At 62.8% G+C, this 15,037-nt stretch overlaps 2 protein-coding genes across 2 annotated transcripts; both read right to left on the bottom strand.

The window, feature by feature from the left end:
- Positions 1-3,976: 3,976 nt before the first annotated feature.
- LCN8 (lipocalin 8) lies at positions 3,977-7,800 on the bottom strand. The gene is made up of 8 exons (XM_063082559.1): positions 7,708-7,800; positions 6,519-6,649; positions 5,986-6,056; positions 5,549-5,653; positions 5,378-5,467; positions 5,257-5,282; positions 4,588-4,780; positions 3,977-4,317 (listed from the first exon to the last, which is right to left on the bottom strand). Exons 1-8 carry the CDS (start codon positions 7,798-7,800, stop codon positions 3,977-3,979), a joined length of 1,050 nt encoding a protein of 349 aa, XP_062938629.1.
- Positions 7,801-10,298: 2,498 nt separating this feature from the next.
- On the bottom strand, positions 10,299-14,543 carry LCN15 (lipocalin 15). The gene is made up of 7 exons (XM_063081513.1): positions 14,448-14,543; positions 13,882-14,021; positions 13,729-13,799; positions 13,378-13,488; positions 12,520-12,621; positions 12,191-12,257; positions 10,299-10,345 (listed from the first exon to the last, which is right to left on the bottom strand). The coding sequence occupies exons 1-6, from the start codon at positions 14,541-14,543 to the stop codon at positions 12,223-12,225; spliced, it is 555 nt and encodes a 184-aa protein (XP_062937583.1). The 3' UTR covers positions 10,299-10,345; positions 12,191-12,222.
- Positions 14,544-15,037: the final 494 nt, after the last annotated feature.

Raw genomic sequence — 15,037 nt, 5'->3', positions numbered from 1 at the left:
TTGGGTCCTGCTCAGAAGAGCAGGTGCAGGGGTCCCCTCCTGCCCGGGGGCCAGGATCTAGAGCTAGCTGGGGCTCCAGTTAGGGCCAGAGACTTAGCCCAGGGGCCCAGGTGCTTCAGGACAGACCGAGGGGGTCAGGCTCACCTCCTTCAGGAGCTTGGCACACCTCCCTGTGGGACAGGCAGAGTGAGGTGCCAGTGGGCTGTCATCTGACACCCCGCAGGGCCCCCAGCCCAGCTGCTGTGGCCAGAGAAGGAACTGGCCCAGAGAGAACAATTGGATCCACTGGACACTGGGCAGCCCCTCACAGCAGCTCCTCACAGCTGCCACGGACCCCAGACGCCGCTGGGCCTAGCTCTTTTCCAGTGTGATGACAGGACAGAGTGGATAGAACCGCCTCCCCAGCAGGTGCCCAGGGCAGCCCCAGACTCAGGAAGAGGGGTCGGGACTCACCGGTTGCAACAGCTGCACGCAGGTCACTGTGGATGGAAGCAAAGTGGTGAGACTCGGGGCGGGGGCCGGGCAGGGCCGGGTCTGCCCTGTGTCCACCTCCAGGAGGCCCTGACCCGGGGCGGGAGCCACTCACGGTCGTGCTGAAGCAGGTGCACGTCTGCTTTGGTGAAACCGCGCTCCCGGGCCATGTTCTTGAACTTCTTCAGGGCATCCTCGTTGTGATCCAGGCTCCGGCCTGTGGGCGAACGTGGGGGGTAGCTGGGGGAGCAGGGGTCCCACAGGACAGAGGCAGGAGACGGCCCCCTCCCTGCCACATCCCCCTGGGCTCTCTTCTGTCCCCGTCTTAGAGCTGGAGGTCGCCACAGCACAGATGGAGCAGCATGACGCCCCCCGGCGCGGCGTGGGCTTACTGTACAGCTTCAGGACCCTGTGCGCCTCCCCGTCCTTGTGGAAGGAGATGTCCATGACAGCGTGGGTCCGGTAGTCCGTGGCCACAACGAGAACCTCTTTGTTTCCTGTCAGATGAGCCAAACTGACTCAGCTCCAGAGCACCCTCCCCCCGGCACCTGCGCACACGCACGCACACGCACACGCACACGCACGGATGGGTCAGAATGGGCCTCTGGATTCTCTGAAGGGACCTCCCTGAGGGGACAGGGAACCCCACTGACCAGGACAAAAAGACACCAAAAAAAGGTTTTCTGAGATTTCCAGGAGGAGCTGTCAAGCCCTGGCAGAGATCCCAGTGGCTGAGGCCGGGTTTGGGCCACCCCCCCAGGACCATGGTGAGTGGGACGGGGCATGTCCCAGAGCAGGGGCTGCCTCCCCACCTGCTCCGGCCCAGCAGCACCCTTACCAGCCGTTTTCAAGACCTTGAACTTCCCTGGGGTGTCCCCCTGCAGGACTCCATCCTTCTCTTTCACACAGTGGTCCTCACTAGAGAAAGGACAGCCCAGGGGCAGGGAGCCCCCAGCAAGGCATGAGCCCCCGATCCCAGACAGCCGGACCCTTGCCCCATCCCCAGTGCCCAGCCCAGGCAGGAGGCCGCCCTCAGGGAGGGGACAAACAGGAAAGGGCCGCGGGCCCTGCTCCGTCAGTGAAGTGTGCCCATCTCTGCAGCACCAGCTCACGTACAGGCCGATGCTGACTGGGACAGACATGTGGGGTGGGAGGACCCCTCAAGTGAGCAGAGGGCACGGCAGAGGGCAACCTCCTGGTCCTCCCAGCACAGGGCCGCTGACCCCGGACAGGCCGGGTCCCAACTCACTCATAGTAAGCAGTGGTCAGGGCCAGGTGGCTCCCTTCCAGCTCGACAAGCACGGCCCGCATCTTCTCCGTCCTGTGGGCTGAGCTGTACAAACCCAGCTTGGAGGCGACGGCGATCTCGTACCAGAGGCCTGAGAGCTGGGGTACAAGAGCAGGAGGGAGGCTGCCCAGGCGCACCCGTGTCCAGGATCAGGGGCCCTGGGGGGCTCTCTGGGACAGCCCCCCCCACACTGAGAGGGGACACCAGTCTGGAAAGTTGCAAAGTGGAGGGTGTCCCACGCGTGGCGCTGGTGAAGGGCCTCCCCGGCATGCACTGGGCAGGCGCGGCCCCCACAGCGGGAGCCCTCAGCTCCGCCGGGACGTACGGCTACCTTGACCATGTCAAAATCCTTCAACGCAGCATCCTGACTGCTGGCCACCAGCCCCACACACATCCCCATCAGGGCGACGAGAATTTTGCCCTCCATGTGCACAGGCTGGCGGGCGCCTGGGACCAACTCCCACAGCACGGCAGCCAACAGCCTCTGGCAGCGGCCCTGGACTTTATGTCCTTCCCCGTGGGCACCTGGAAGGGGCACAGCCTGGCCCTCATTAGACAAGTTGGCTGCACATCGTACACCAGCCGGGCAGCTCGCCCACCTGCCAGATGGTGGGGCCTCGTGGAGCCATCTCCAGTTGCAGCTGATCTTGTTGCTGGATGTCCACTCATTATTCATTCACTCATTCACTGTCCAGCTAGGCATGGGTGGAGCACAGGTCCCAGTTAAGACAGTCCAGGTCCCCCATGTCCCCCAGCCTGCCCCAGGCGCAGGTGCGGTGCACCAGAGGGCCAGTGAGGACATGAGATCTGCCATCTGGAGCAGCTCACAGTCCCAGGGCCCGGGACAGCAGTGCCCACGCAGCTGAGTCTGTGCACCTACCCTCCAGGGGCTGAGAGCAGCAAGGGGTGAGCCAGGAAGTCCTGACGCCTCTGGTCCCACCAACTGACCTACCGAGTCCTTTGAAGAAGCCACATTGGTCAGCAAATGACCGATGAACGCGTCCTCCAGTGGCTTCTGAGCTGCTGCCAGCCCCGCCTCCCTGGCAATGTCACTCTTAACCAACAGAACTGCTCCTGTGGCACGGAGACCACCTCACCTCACAGGCTAGAGCTCGGCTCAGACGTGCAAGACCCCTGCCCAAGCTCACCCAGCAAGGGCCGGCAGCCCCTGTGATCAGATGTCCTCGACCCCTTCCCTCCAGCCACAGTCAAGGTCCTGACCCCACAGGGCACAAGACGGGGGAGGTGGGAGCTTCCCAGCACCCACAGGCAGGCTGTGCTCACGCTGGGACGAGGTGCGGTGTGGGGAGCCAGGAAGGAACACAAAGCAGACACCGTGCGGTTGGGTCTGCACAGCCCATCTGATCAGCTGGTGGATCGATTCCCTCTGTCCTCACGGCAGAGGCACCAGAGCCAGACCTGCTGGGCAGACCTGGGGAGCACAGGGCACGGCTGGCCTGGATGCAGGAGGCTACTGCTGGGGCCTGTGAGGAGGATCTGTGCTCCTCCCTTCTTGGCAGCCCTAGACTGACAGGCCGGGTCTCCCGCCCTCCCTGGGCACCCTGAGCTGTCCTGAAATTAATCATTTTTATCTCAGAACTGTTTCTAAGTGAAGTCTGAAGGGACAATGAACTGCGCTCGGGAGCTCAGAGCCCACCCCACTCCCTCTGCCTCTGTTGGGGGCCTGGGCACAGGGAGGGCTGGGGTTGGGGTGTGCCCACGAGCTGAGCCTTGGGCAGGACTGCGGCATCTGTGAGGGTCTGCACTCAGCGAATCCCCCCGCCTGTGGGTACACATGGGAGAGAGGAAAAAGCGTTATCGCTGCTTTTTGAACAAAGGACCATTTCCATTCCACACTGGCTCTTGCAAATTATATACCCAGCCCTGTCTAGCCCTGGCAAGTCCCACCCACCCCAGGACACCAGGCCCACGTCTGGGCCATCTCCAGGCCACAGTGCGAGGCGCTGGGCACTGGCCTCAGGACAGGTGGACCTGGGTGTGGACCCCAGTTTTGTCACTCAGAAGCAAATGCCTCGTCCTCTCTGAGCCTCAGTTTACCCATCTGTCCAATGGGGGCCTCCCTAGGAGGTCTGTGCTGAGGAGGGTGGGACATGAATGGGAGCTGCGATTCCCAGCACCCAGGACCCTCCACACCCAACCCTGGCCAGGTCCAAACACAGTTTTATGTTCTGTAACTGGAGGGTGGAGACCCCAGCACTATCCCAAGTGCCAGGGGTCCTTCATGCTGAGCGTCGGCGTCACTGCATGGCGCCTGGTGCAGCTGCCCACGCGCTCCCAGCCTGTCCTCTCCACTCTCGGGAGCTGGATGGAGACTGTGGCAGAGGGAGGGCAACGCTGCAGGGCCCCCACCTGCAACAGCCTGGCCATCAGGTTCTGAATAGGCAGGGCAGGGTGGGACCCTTGGGGGACGGGAGGGCAGGGGCTGCTGTCCTCCTTGTGAGCCACCTTGTCTCCAGGCACCACAGGAAACAGAGAGGGAGTGGCCTGGCCCTCTGGGTCCCCACGGCTCAGCCTCCTCGAGGACTTGGGGCGGAGGTCTGGGACGGGTGGATGCCATGCTGTCCACACTCTCCAGCCCATGGTCACAGGACAATGGGACAACAGGGAGTCATTTGTAGAATAGGCATGGAAAACACACTGCTGTTGTTCCACCCAGGGCAGATGGGTCCCCCATCACCCCCCGTCACCTCTGGGCCCCATCCACCTGGGAAAGACACTTGGGCAGCGGGTTTGGCATCGAAGTTTATTCGGAGCAGGTGCAGGCTGCCCCTCGGGAGAGACCAGGGCAGGCAGGGGGCTCCAAGCACCACGGCCTGTGCGGAGGAACTCCTCTAAATCAGCTCCTGCCACACAGAAGGGCAGGGGCTCAGGGACCTGCGCGGCCTGCGGAGGCTCCGGGGGGCAGTGGTCAGGACCCCATGCTGCCTGGATTTGGGCAAAGCACCTGGTTCTGTGAGCCTCAGTTTTTCTATCTGTAAAGTGGGGTAACAGTCCCAACCTCTAGGGGCTGGGCTGAGACAAAGTGAGATCGTGCAGGTGAGGGGTTAGCACTGTGCCAGACACAGGGAGTCCCAGATGGTACCCACAGGGCCTGCACCCCCCACCCAGACCCCGGGCAGGACCTGAAGGAGAAGAGCCAGCTGCCAGCCTGTACCCCCTGCTGGATGGGAAAGATGGGGACAAGAGGCCACCGTCCCCTCCCCCACTCAGCTCTGTTTTCCATGTCCCCAGCCTTCTAGGGTCCCCACTTGGCTGCCTCGATCACCACCCTAGAGGCTCCAGCTCTTTCCAAACCACAAAACTGGTGCATCTTCAGAGTCACTCATCAGTGCTGTTGGGCGTCCGGCTCAGAGAAGGGGACGCATGGGCCCCGTCCCACCCTGGGGCCAGGATCTAGAGCTAGCTGGGGCTCTCAGGCCAAGGACTGAGCCCAGGGGCCCAAGGGCTTCAGGACAGACTGAGGGGCGCAGGCTCACCTCCTTCAGGAGCTTGGCACACCTCCCTGCGGGACAGGCAGAGTGAGGTGCTGGCAAGCCAGCATCAGATGCCCCCAAAGGGCCCCCAGTCCAGCGTCCCCCCCAAGTCCCCTGGACTCACCCTGCCGGGCCACCAGGTAAAGGCCCGTGTCTGCTGTCAACTCTCGGAACCTCCAGAAGCCAGGCTCATCCTCGTCCTCAAGGCTCCGAGCTGTGGAGGCACAGTGGGGCTGGGCGGGAAGTCCCAGGGAGGGCAGCAGCAGGGCAGAGCCCCCACCCGGACCAAGCTTACTGAAATACTTGAACACGTGGAAGTCCCTGCCTTGCCAAAGCAGGGACACCTTCAGGATGGCATAGCGCTCATAGTCCGTGTCCAGCACGCGGATCTCCCTGTGGCCTTTGGGAGCCAGCAGAGGGGTTGGGGAAGACTTTCTGCAGACGCAGGTACCCCCTGCACAGCGGACCTCGGAGCCTGGGGTCTGCAGGGTCTAAGTCCGTCCTGTTGCTGCTCAGCACCCAGACCCTCCCATGATGCCTGGGTGGGGGGACACTAGAGCAGCCCTTGAAAGACGACCCAGCATGTTGGTTGGAGAATAAGAGTGTCTGGGCGTGAAGAGAGCAGGGAACACATGGGAACAGCAAGGTCAAGTGCTGTTGGGGGAGTGGGGATGCCGTGGAGCTGGTGCGCAGGCAGTGCTGTAACTGCAGCGACAGGGCGGTGGTGCTTACCAGGAAAAGTGAATTTGCCTGCAACATCTATTTCTGAGCCGACCATACTTTCTGTCTCGCAGCTTCCTGAGCTGGAAGCAGCAAATTGCCCATTAGGAAAATGCCGGCCGCGTTCCATCTGCTGAGCACGTTCCCAGGGCCACGTCTTCAGGAAGGGCTGTGGCAGCGTGCTAGAGCATGCCGGAGCCTGGAGCAACACCAGGAGGGCGACCGTGCAGGGGCTGCGCTGGCCTCTCCCTTAGGGGCTTGGGCACCTCCAGCGAGCCACCTGCCCCTGGGCCTGTTTTCCTTTTTTATAAATTCACGGGGCTGCATAGAAACTACGCTTATGTTTGGGAGAAAATGTAGAACCAGGAGCCTGGGGGTCTGCCTTTCTCTGGGAGTGGTGGTCCCAGCAGGCGGGCACTGGGAGGGCTGGTCCACAGAAGGGACAGCATACAGGCCAAACCCCACAAGTGCAACCCCAGCCACTCATGCCTTCCTTCCCACAGGCCGCCCTGGTCATGGCCCAGCAGGGTCCCTGAGCCTCTCACTTGTTATACGCGACCTTGACAGTCAGGTTGCTCCCGCTTGGGGTGAGGAACAAACCCTCCACCCTCTTGGGGGCCTTCAGCACCAGGTTTTGGTCAGAGGCCACACCGACTTCCCGCCAGAATCCTGCAATCTAGAGAAAAGAGCCAGAGCTGTCCCCGGCTCTGAGCAAGCAGACTAGGACACCTGTTCCTGGGCTCCGGGGGCATTGCATGGACCACTGCACAGGGAGCTGGTGGGCTCCGAGAGGTCGGCCGATGGCTGGAAGACTTGGTGGTGAAGCAGCTTGTCCCCAGAAGCGTCATCCTTCCAGGGTTCCCTTCAGGCCATCAGATGGGGCAAGCCCCTCCCCACAGAGCTGCCATGGGCCGGATCCCAGTCCCCCAGGGGAACGGGCCTCTGTGGCTTCCTGGCAGGGCATGCAGGCAGCACAAGCAGGCCCTGACCATCCTTGGGGACAAGATATGGGGGGTGAGGGACAGGCATGGGAGAGAGGGACTGGAGAGCCAGTGCGGAATGTGACAGCACCAGGAAACACGGCTCAGGACCCATTGGCAGCTGGAACCCTTGACCCGCGGAAGGTGCATGATTCTGCCGACCGCACTGTAGGAGGGACCTCCTGCCTCCAGCATCCACCCAGAACCCAGGACTTCACCTGAAGTTTTTGGAAACTGACCACTTTTTACAACATCTGTTACTTATCTCTGAGCCTGCCCCACAGCCTACACAGACTCTGAGGAGAAAGATCGCCAGCAAAGAAGCATCTGGAAGGGAACTAGAGCCTCCAGCCGAGCTCTGCACATCAGGAAAGTCCTCTCTGGTTCCCAGAGTGTGAGGGCCAGGGGATGTAGGAGGATCCCCACTGACCCAGGGAGCAGGAGAGGGCCACATTGCACCCCTGACCCTGGAAAACCCCGGAGAACCAGCTGGCCTGGCTGAGGACACAGGGCTGCCTGCGGGAGACCCTCAGGATGCCCTCAGACCCAGGGAGAGGAGAGGCCTGAGCTCAGGGACCCCTTAGCAGCCTGTCCTCCTGGGAGCTGAGCTGGGGGGGTGCTGGTGCCCCTGGGTAGCTGCCCTGGGGGTGGAGGGACAAGGATTGGGGACCTGCTGGACACTGTCTGGGCTCCTCCCTGCCTGCCCCCCTCCAACGCCCTGGTGTTTGCCTTCAAGCTGAGAAGGAAAAGCCACCTTCTGCCGGTCTAGGTCCACCATGAACGTGTCCACCTGCACCCGGAGCACCCCGAGGATGCCCAGCATGGCACTCAGCAGCCTGGCCGCCATGGCAGGTCTGGGCTCACGGCGCCTCTGCACCGCAGCTCCTGGGTTTATATCTGCAGAGCGAGCGAGCAGGTGTGTGTGGTCACCCAGAGAATGTCATCAGGCAACTTGGCTGCAACAGCTCAGACTTCAGCGTCTCTGCACAAGTGACTTCCGGTCTCAGTGACACCCACAGCCGCAGGAGGGTCGGCCTGGACCTGATAGCAGCCACACCAGCCACTTTCCTGGCATGTGGACAACAGGGGACACTGCAGTGGGCTCGTCTGGGGGCGTGAGAGCCGGAGGCACCACCCATACCATCTGGGGCTCTGCTGACCCACCTGCTCATGGGACACTAGTAGGTTTTTCGGGCTCTCTCTGGTTGGTCTGGGGACAAGGGAGCAAACACTGTACAGGCCTGGTGGGGCCTGTCCTGCCTTCTTTCTACAGCCACTGAACACACAGTCTCACCTCTTCCCAGTCTGTGCCCAGACCCCCCCCAACAATGTATTTTACAGCCCACCCCCAGCCCCAGCCATGTGACTCGTGGGGCCTGGCACAAGAGGGGACACTGTGTCTTTGCTTGGGTCCCTTTTCCTTGGGGCCTGTGCCTTTTACAGTCACTGCAGATGATGGTGGGGGGAGGGGAGGGAGGCCGAGAGGGAGTCAGGCTTCCAGGCATAGCATGCTTTACCTCAGTTTCTCCGTCTGTAACGATGATGAATTTCAAGACATCGACAGCAGAGTGTTGTGCCCAAGACGGGGCCCTGTGGGACCTCATGCCTGACATGTCCTGCCTGGCCCTCGCCTCCAGCCACGCCCTGCACTCCAGGGACTGACACCTTCCGACCACGTCCAGCAACCCCTCGCCAGCCTCGTGATCCTTGAATTTACCAGGCGAGCATCCCCCAGGCCACAGAGATGTTTAAGTCAGACAATTTTTATTTTCAAAAGCAGCTTTATTTGTGACACACATTTTTCAAAAAAAAAACTCTCGCCCTCTGGAAATGAGCTAAAAGAATAAACAAAATCCACCTTCTACCTTCCCATTTCCACTTCCTCCTGTTCCCTCCAAATAAAGGGAAAAAGAGGCCAAGGGCGGCGCAGAGCACCTGGCCGAGAAGCCCTCCCCCCGGGGCAGGGGCCAGGCAGGCTCGAGGGCTGGCACCACATGGGGTCCAGAGCTACAGCTCCCAGGGCCTGGAGGGGTCCGAGGGAGCCCGAAGCACCACAGCAACCCCTGTCCACATTAGTGTCCCTGGTCCAGGGGGCGGGGGGCAGTCAGCCTCCCCACTTGCAGACCCAGAAAAGCCCATCAGGAATGGCTCAAGGCTGGGCCAGCTAAAAGGGAGGTCCTGGTCACCAGGTGGACCCGGGCCACATTGTATCCTGGACGGGCTGTCAGGCAGGAGTAGGGGACAAGTTAGGACAGTTGGCCCAGAGCCAGGCAGCACACCGGAGACGAGAGGGACCCCCAAAGAGCAGCAGCTGAAGGGGTGAGCTGCAGGCAGGCTGAGGGCCAGGCAGATCTCAGCCCCCAGCCGATGAGCCGCGGCCCCCAGGGTGGCTCCAGAGACAGACAAGGCCAGGCAGGAGAGAGAGCACAGGGAGTGGGGGCTCCCAGTGCGCCCGAGTGACCAGGGGCAGGACGTGGGCAGACGCTCCTCAGGGCTAATTGCTCCCGGCTCCTGCCCTGCGAAGGCCGTGGGTGCTGGAGACTGATGAACCAGAACCTGCGACGCCTTCCTGCTCTCCCACAGCCGGCCCTTTGAAGTGCGTGCCAGACTTAGCCCGGGCACCCAACGCTCCTATCAGGAGGACCTGGGTACAGTGCCAGGGACAAGAACGACGACGGGGACGGACGGACCCCCAAGGAGGGCCCCTCACAACCCCCCATCCTGTCAAGGGGCAGTGTGGAAACCAGGCCCTGGAGCCTGGCCCCCGGCTGGTGACCCTGGATAAGTCACCCAACCTCTCTGTGCCCCAGCTTCTTAGTCTTCAAAACAGGAGCACAACAGGTTTGCTACACGTGTCTGGGGACCTGCCGTGGAGCACCTGGCTGGCCAGCTGGCTGGGAGTGTGCTGGCTATGACCGTGACCTGTTTCCAGGGCTCCCAGAGGTTCAAATGTTGTGCCCAGGATCACACCATGGTGGGAGGCAAAACCCAAACTTCTCAGCCCTGTTGCTGCTCTGCCTCCAGCTCCTGCAACAGGGGCCCAGCGGCCAGGGCCAATCTTCACAGGGCACCTCAGTTTCCCCATAGCGCTGTGAACCTAGAGCTGCCTCCTGAGCCAGAGTCCCCCTCACACCTACCTCCCTGCCTCAGTCTCCCTGGGAGTACTGGGCTCAAGGCAGGGCCCACTCTGTCTCCCTGAGGGCATCTCCAAAGAGGTGAGGAGCCGTGAGCCTGGAGAATCTGTTTATTGGGCAGAAGGAGGGGCCCAAAGAGACATCCCAGGGGGCAGAGGGACAGGGCATGATGGGAGGAGCAGGGCAGCCAGAAGTGGTCTCCCGAGGGCTGTGGGTCTCGACTCCTGGGGTGGCAAGGCCTGCTGCTCCGAGGTCACCCTGCACGGCAAAGGCACAGCTACTCCATCCACCCACTCACTGGAAAAATGCCCTTGCTGCCCTCCCCAAGTCGGGCACCCCCCCACCCAAGGCCATCACCCGCAAGGCCAGAGAGAGCTAATTCTGCCACCAAAGCTTCTGCATACGTGGAAACAAACACACACCCTCCACTGCTCCCCGGGGGGCCCCAGGCTAGAGGCAGCCACGGTCCCATTGCTGCCCCTGCCTTCCCTCGGGGTCCTGGGGATCCAGCCACACTTCCGAGTCCCTCACTTAGTGGCAGCGAGCCGCAGCCTCTGCCCCGCCCTTGGCGAGGGGACCAGAGTGACAAAAAAGCCCGGGAACAATGCTAAACCATGAGAAAAGCCACGCCACAGTCACCCAAGAGGCGGTCCCGATGGGGCACTTTACCCCACAAGTTACTTCTTCAAGATAATTGGGGGCACAGGCAGGAAGATGGGGCTCACACTTTCTGCTTGTAGAACCTTCTGGAGGGCGATTTGGCATTGATTCCCAGCACCCACCACCACCACCTCACATTTCCAAAACTACCATGTGTGTGACAGGAGACTCCAGTGCTTGACCCAAACATCCCCAGCGCACGAGGGGCAAACAACCAGGGAGAGAGGGAGGCCGTGAGCCCACCGGAGCTCGCCCAAAAAGAACAAAGGCGCATGAAATACCAGCAGCAGGAGAATCAAAAAGGGGGGAAGGAACGTCCCCCACCATGCAGACCCCAGGAACACGCCCTCCACCACGCCAGGAAAGGCCACAGGGTCCCCACCTGACCCTGGGTGACTGTCATTCTTATCTATTAGTTTTGGTTTTATGTAGGTGTCCAAATTGTTGGCGATGAACTGGGGTCAGGGACCCAGCGATTTCCCAGTGTCTGGTTTGGTCTCCCGCAGAGGTGGGGGCATGGGAAGGATTGTCCCTCAGGGCCCCCGGAGAAAACCAACCCCGCCGACACCTGGATTTCGGACTTCAGACTTCTGGCCTCCAGAACTGGGAGAGAACAACTCTCTGTTGTTTTAAGCCACCCAGTTTGTGGTACTTTTTATGGCAGCCCTAGAAAATCAGGGAAGGCTTCCCGGGAGAGGTGACATCCAAACTGAGGCCTGAGGCAAGGGAGTCGCCAGGCAGGAGGGGGTCAGCCACACGCGCAGGCGGGGGCGGTGAGAGGAAGGGGCACGGGCGGCGGTGAGAGGAAGGGGCACGGGGGCGGTGAGAGGAAGGGGCACGGGCGGCGGTGAGAGGAAGGGGCACGGGGGGCGGTGAGAGGAAGGGGCACGGGGGGCGGTGAGAGGAAGGGGCACGGGGGCGGTGAGAGGAAGGGGCACGGGCGGCGGTGAGAGGAAGGGGCACGGGGGGCGGTGAGAGGAAGGGGCACGGGGGGCGGTGAGAGGAAGGGGCACGGGCGGCGGTGAGAGGAAGGGGCACGGGGGCGGTGAGAGGAAGGGGCACGGGGGCGGTGAGAGGAAGGGGCACGGGGGCGGTGAGAGGAAGGGGCACGGGGGCGGTGAGAGGAAGGGGCACGGGGGGCGGTGAGAGGAAGGGGCACGGGCGGCGGTGAGAGGAAGGGGCACGGGGGGCGGTGAGAGGAAGGGGCACGGGGGCGGTGAGAGGAAGGGGCACGGGCGGCGGTGAGAGGAAGGGGCACGGGGGCGGTGAGAGGAAGGGGCACGGGGGGCGGTGAGAGGAAGGGGCACGGGGGCGGTGAGAGGAAGGGGCACGGGCGGCGGTGAGAGGAAGGGGCACGGGCGGCGGTGAGAGGAAGGGGCACGGGCGGCGGGGGCAGCCCCCGCGGGGCCTGCAGAAGCCAAGGGAGGAGTCGCCGACTCTCACCTGGGCAGGGCCCGGCCGGGACTCCAGAGGCGTCAGGGTGCCTCCTTGCCCTCGGAGGAGCACGCGTCTGTGGGAAGGAAGACGGTCAGGCCAGGACACAGGACAGACCCCCATCCCCTATAGAGTGGGAAGACCACCCTCCCTGCATCGCCCGAAACCTCTCCCTTAGTCTGTGTTGGGGAGAAGGCGGGGACTGTGACGCAGGGGTGTCTGGAGAGGCTGCCAGCCCTCCTCTAGAGGAGAAGACCACCCGCGGGGGACACATTCCCCGGGCTCAGGGAAGGGCGGGCTAGGTGCGGACGGGCAGGGTGGGGCTAGGCCAGGGGCACCTGATTTGGGCAGCATGACCACCATGTCTTCAGGGAGCCCCACAGTCGGGTAGAAGTCCTGGAAGGCCCTCACGGCCTGGGGGCTCGCATCCTGGGTCCGGCCTGGGGCAGAGCAGGGGTCCCTGTGAACCAGCGGCTCCCAGGGCTGGGGTAGAGCAAGCGGGGAGGGGAGGCCTCACTGCCTTTCTCTAAGGGCTGACAGTGAGGTCGCCACCATAGGTCGGGCAGGTTGGGCACTGCTCAAAAGGGCCTGCCTGGCTGAAGGGTCAGTGGGACAAAAGCAGTCCAGAGGGGCCCCCTTTCCTAATTCGCACAGGGCGTCCTGGAGGCTGGCTGGCTTGACTGTTCGGGGACATGCTCTCCGGGCCCCACTCCCCAGAAGCACCTTCCCCTGCAGCTCCCAAGGCCATCCTCCAGCCTTCCCATTCTCTCCACCTTGGGGAGCCCCCAGAAGTTAAAGGAGAAAACCAGCCCAGTCCAAGGTCTCAGGCGGCAAGGCAGAGCAGGGAAGGGCGGGTCCCCAGGGCGGGTCCCCACCCTCAGCAGGCCAGTGAGGGGCCTGTTCTTTGGCCTGTGTACCTGGCCCTTAGGGACTCCTCCAGCCACCCCCTCCCTATCCAAAGTGCTGTGGGGTCTTGCCAACCTCACCCCCACCCCTACCTGGTCTTACCAGGTCCAGACTTGGGAGTGTGTGACAACATCAGGGCAGGGGAAGGGGGCAAGTCCAGAAGGGGCGAGACCAGGGGGAGATAGTGGGGTGGGTGGGGCCCAAGCACTGGGTCTAAAAGGGAGCCAGGTGGGCAGGGTCAAGAGGGGGGTGGGAGGGCTGGGGCTGACCCTCCGGGCCAGGCCACTCACTATAGAGCTGCACCATGGTGCTGAGGGCCCCCTCCAGCTCCTTGTAGATGTAGACCACGGCGAAGGAGCTGTAGTCCGTGTCCACAACGCGCACGTCCAGGTAGCCCAAGGCTGTGGAGGACGCGGCCATACAGCCGTGGGGAAGGACACAGGGCACAGGCACTGACCCCCTACCCGTGCCCGCTCCTGCTGCTGGGCTGTGAGCTAGCGGGGGCAGGGGAGGAGGGCACAGGGGGAGGGGCCATGGGGGAGGGGCTGGAGACGGTGATGGACAGCTGGGGACATCTGAGTGGAAAAACCCTCCCATGTCACCTCTGGAGAACCAGTTCCAGCAGGTGGAGGAGGACCTACCTGGGACTCTGAAGTGCCCCTCCGAGCCCACCTTCAGGTACTGGGCATCCACCTGGTTACAGCCATCCGCCCTGGGGCTGCACAGACAGCTGTCACTCTCTACCCTGGCTGCCCTCGGCATCCCCCGGTAGCCCCCCAGCCCTGGCGGCTCACTGTGGGAACTCCAAGTGGACGCTGAGGTCGCCCTCTGTGGTGGCCTGGACCGCACTGGTGAACATCAACAGATGGTCTCTCTTCTCCTGGAAGACCTTGCAGTCGGACACCATGGAGACCACGTACCAGAGGCCTGAGAACTGCAGGGCACCTCAGTGACGGCAGGGCAGGACAGCGGGCAGCTGGACCCTCCTTGCCCAGGGACCCAGGGGGACAAGCCAGAAGGCCCAGAGTAACAGGGACTGGCCTGAAGTCACACAGCCAGGGGTCTCTGGTGTGTCCACACCTTGGGTCTCAGCCCTGCTACGCCCCTCCCTCAGCAGGGCCCAGCCCCGCTGTGAGTCTTGGCTGTCCCACCTGTGAAGCGGGCCCAGTAACTACCCCATATGCGGGGTGGCTTCAGGATTAAGTGCAGTTGACCAAGCATTCACCGGGACTGATCTAAAGCATTCGCCGGGACCAGGCACAGAGTGACAGGCGGCTGCTGCCACTATCGCCACCAACACTGTTTCCAGCAGGGGCTCAGTGCGCGCCCCCGCCCACAGCACACACACAGCCCCCGGTACCTTTTTGGCATCAAAGTTAGGCTGCACCAGGACCTCGGCCTGAGCCAAGGACACCCAGAGCAGTGCCAGGACGATGCTCAGCAGGGCTGACTTCATCCCCATGCCGGCCCTTCAGCCCCAAGCCCCAGCGGCCCCGGCTTTATAGCCCAGCTCAGCACTGGGCTCACAGGAGGCGCAGGCTGGGAGCGGAAGGTACTTGGCTCTGGAAACTCCAGGCCCCTTTGTCCATTGTTTGGCACAATCACTCACGTGTCCCCACCGGCTCCAGGGGTCATTACCTGGAGGGTTCCAGACAGCCAGGCTCTCGCCTGATGCACTTGAGCTGAGGATTTGTTCCTCAAACCTGCCAGGCATGTCACCAGCCACAGGTGCCCAGCCTGGCCAGCTGCCTGGCCACACGGAGGCCTTGCCATGGCTCACGGGACTCATATCCCAAGCACTTCTGTCCACCCTCCAGCCCGGCAGGGGCTGGGGAGCCAGAGCCCTGGGGTGCTGCCAGTGGGCCCCCATGTAGGGTCTGGGTCACCCAGTGGTCCTCCTTCCCTTTCATCCCCAGCTCGGGGTGGGGCACCACTGGCCAGGCCTCTGGA

The sequence above is a fragment of the Cynocephalus volans genome, chromosome 17 (genome assembly GCF_027409185.1).
Source record: "Cynocephalus volans isolate mCynVol1 chromosome 17, mCynVol1.pri, whole genome shotgun sequence".
In the NCBI taxonomy this organism is placed as follows: Eukaryota; Metazoa; Chordata; class Mammalia; order Dermoptera; family Cynocephalidae; genus Cynocephalus; species Cynocephalus volans.
Note: the sequence above shows the minus strand (reverse complement) of the source record. Positions and strands in the feature narration are given on the sequence as shown.

Coding starts and splice junctions, on each gene's coding strand:
- LCN8 (XM_063082559.1), bottom strand. CDS start 7,800: ATGGCGGCCAGGCTGCTGAGTGCCATGCTGGGCATCCTCGGGGTGCTC. Junction 5,654..5,985: donor AGGCAAATTCACTTTTCCTG/GTAAGCACCACC, acceptor TGGCTCCCAAAG/GCCACAGGGAGATCCGCGTG. Junction 5,283..5,377: donor TTACCTGGTGGCCCGGCAGG/GTGAGTCCAGGG, acceptor CCTGTCCCGCAG/GGAGGTGTGCCAAGCTCCTG.
- LCN15 (XM_063081513.1), bottom strand. CDS start 14,543: ATGAAGTCAGCCCTGCTGAGCATCGTCCTGGCACTGCTCTGGGTGTCC. Junction 14,022..14,447: donor CTAACTTTGATGCCAAAAAG/GTACCGGGGGCT, acceptor GGTGCCCTGCAG/TTCTCAGGCCTCTGGTACGT. Junction 13,800..13,881: donor GTCCACTTGGAGTTCCCACA/GTGAGCCGCCAG, acceptor GTGCAGCCCCAG/GGCGGATGGCTGTAACCAGG.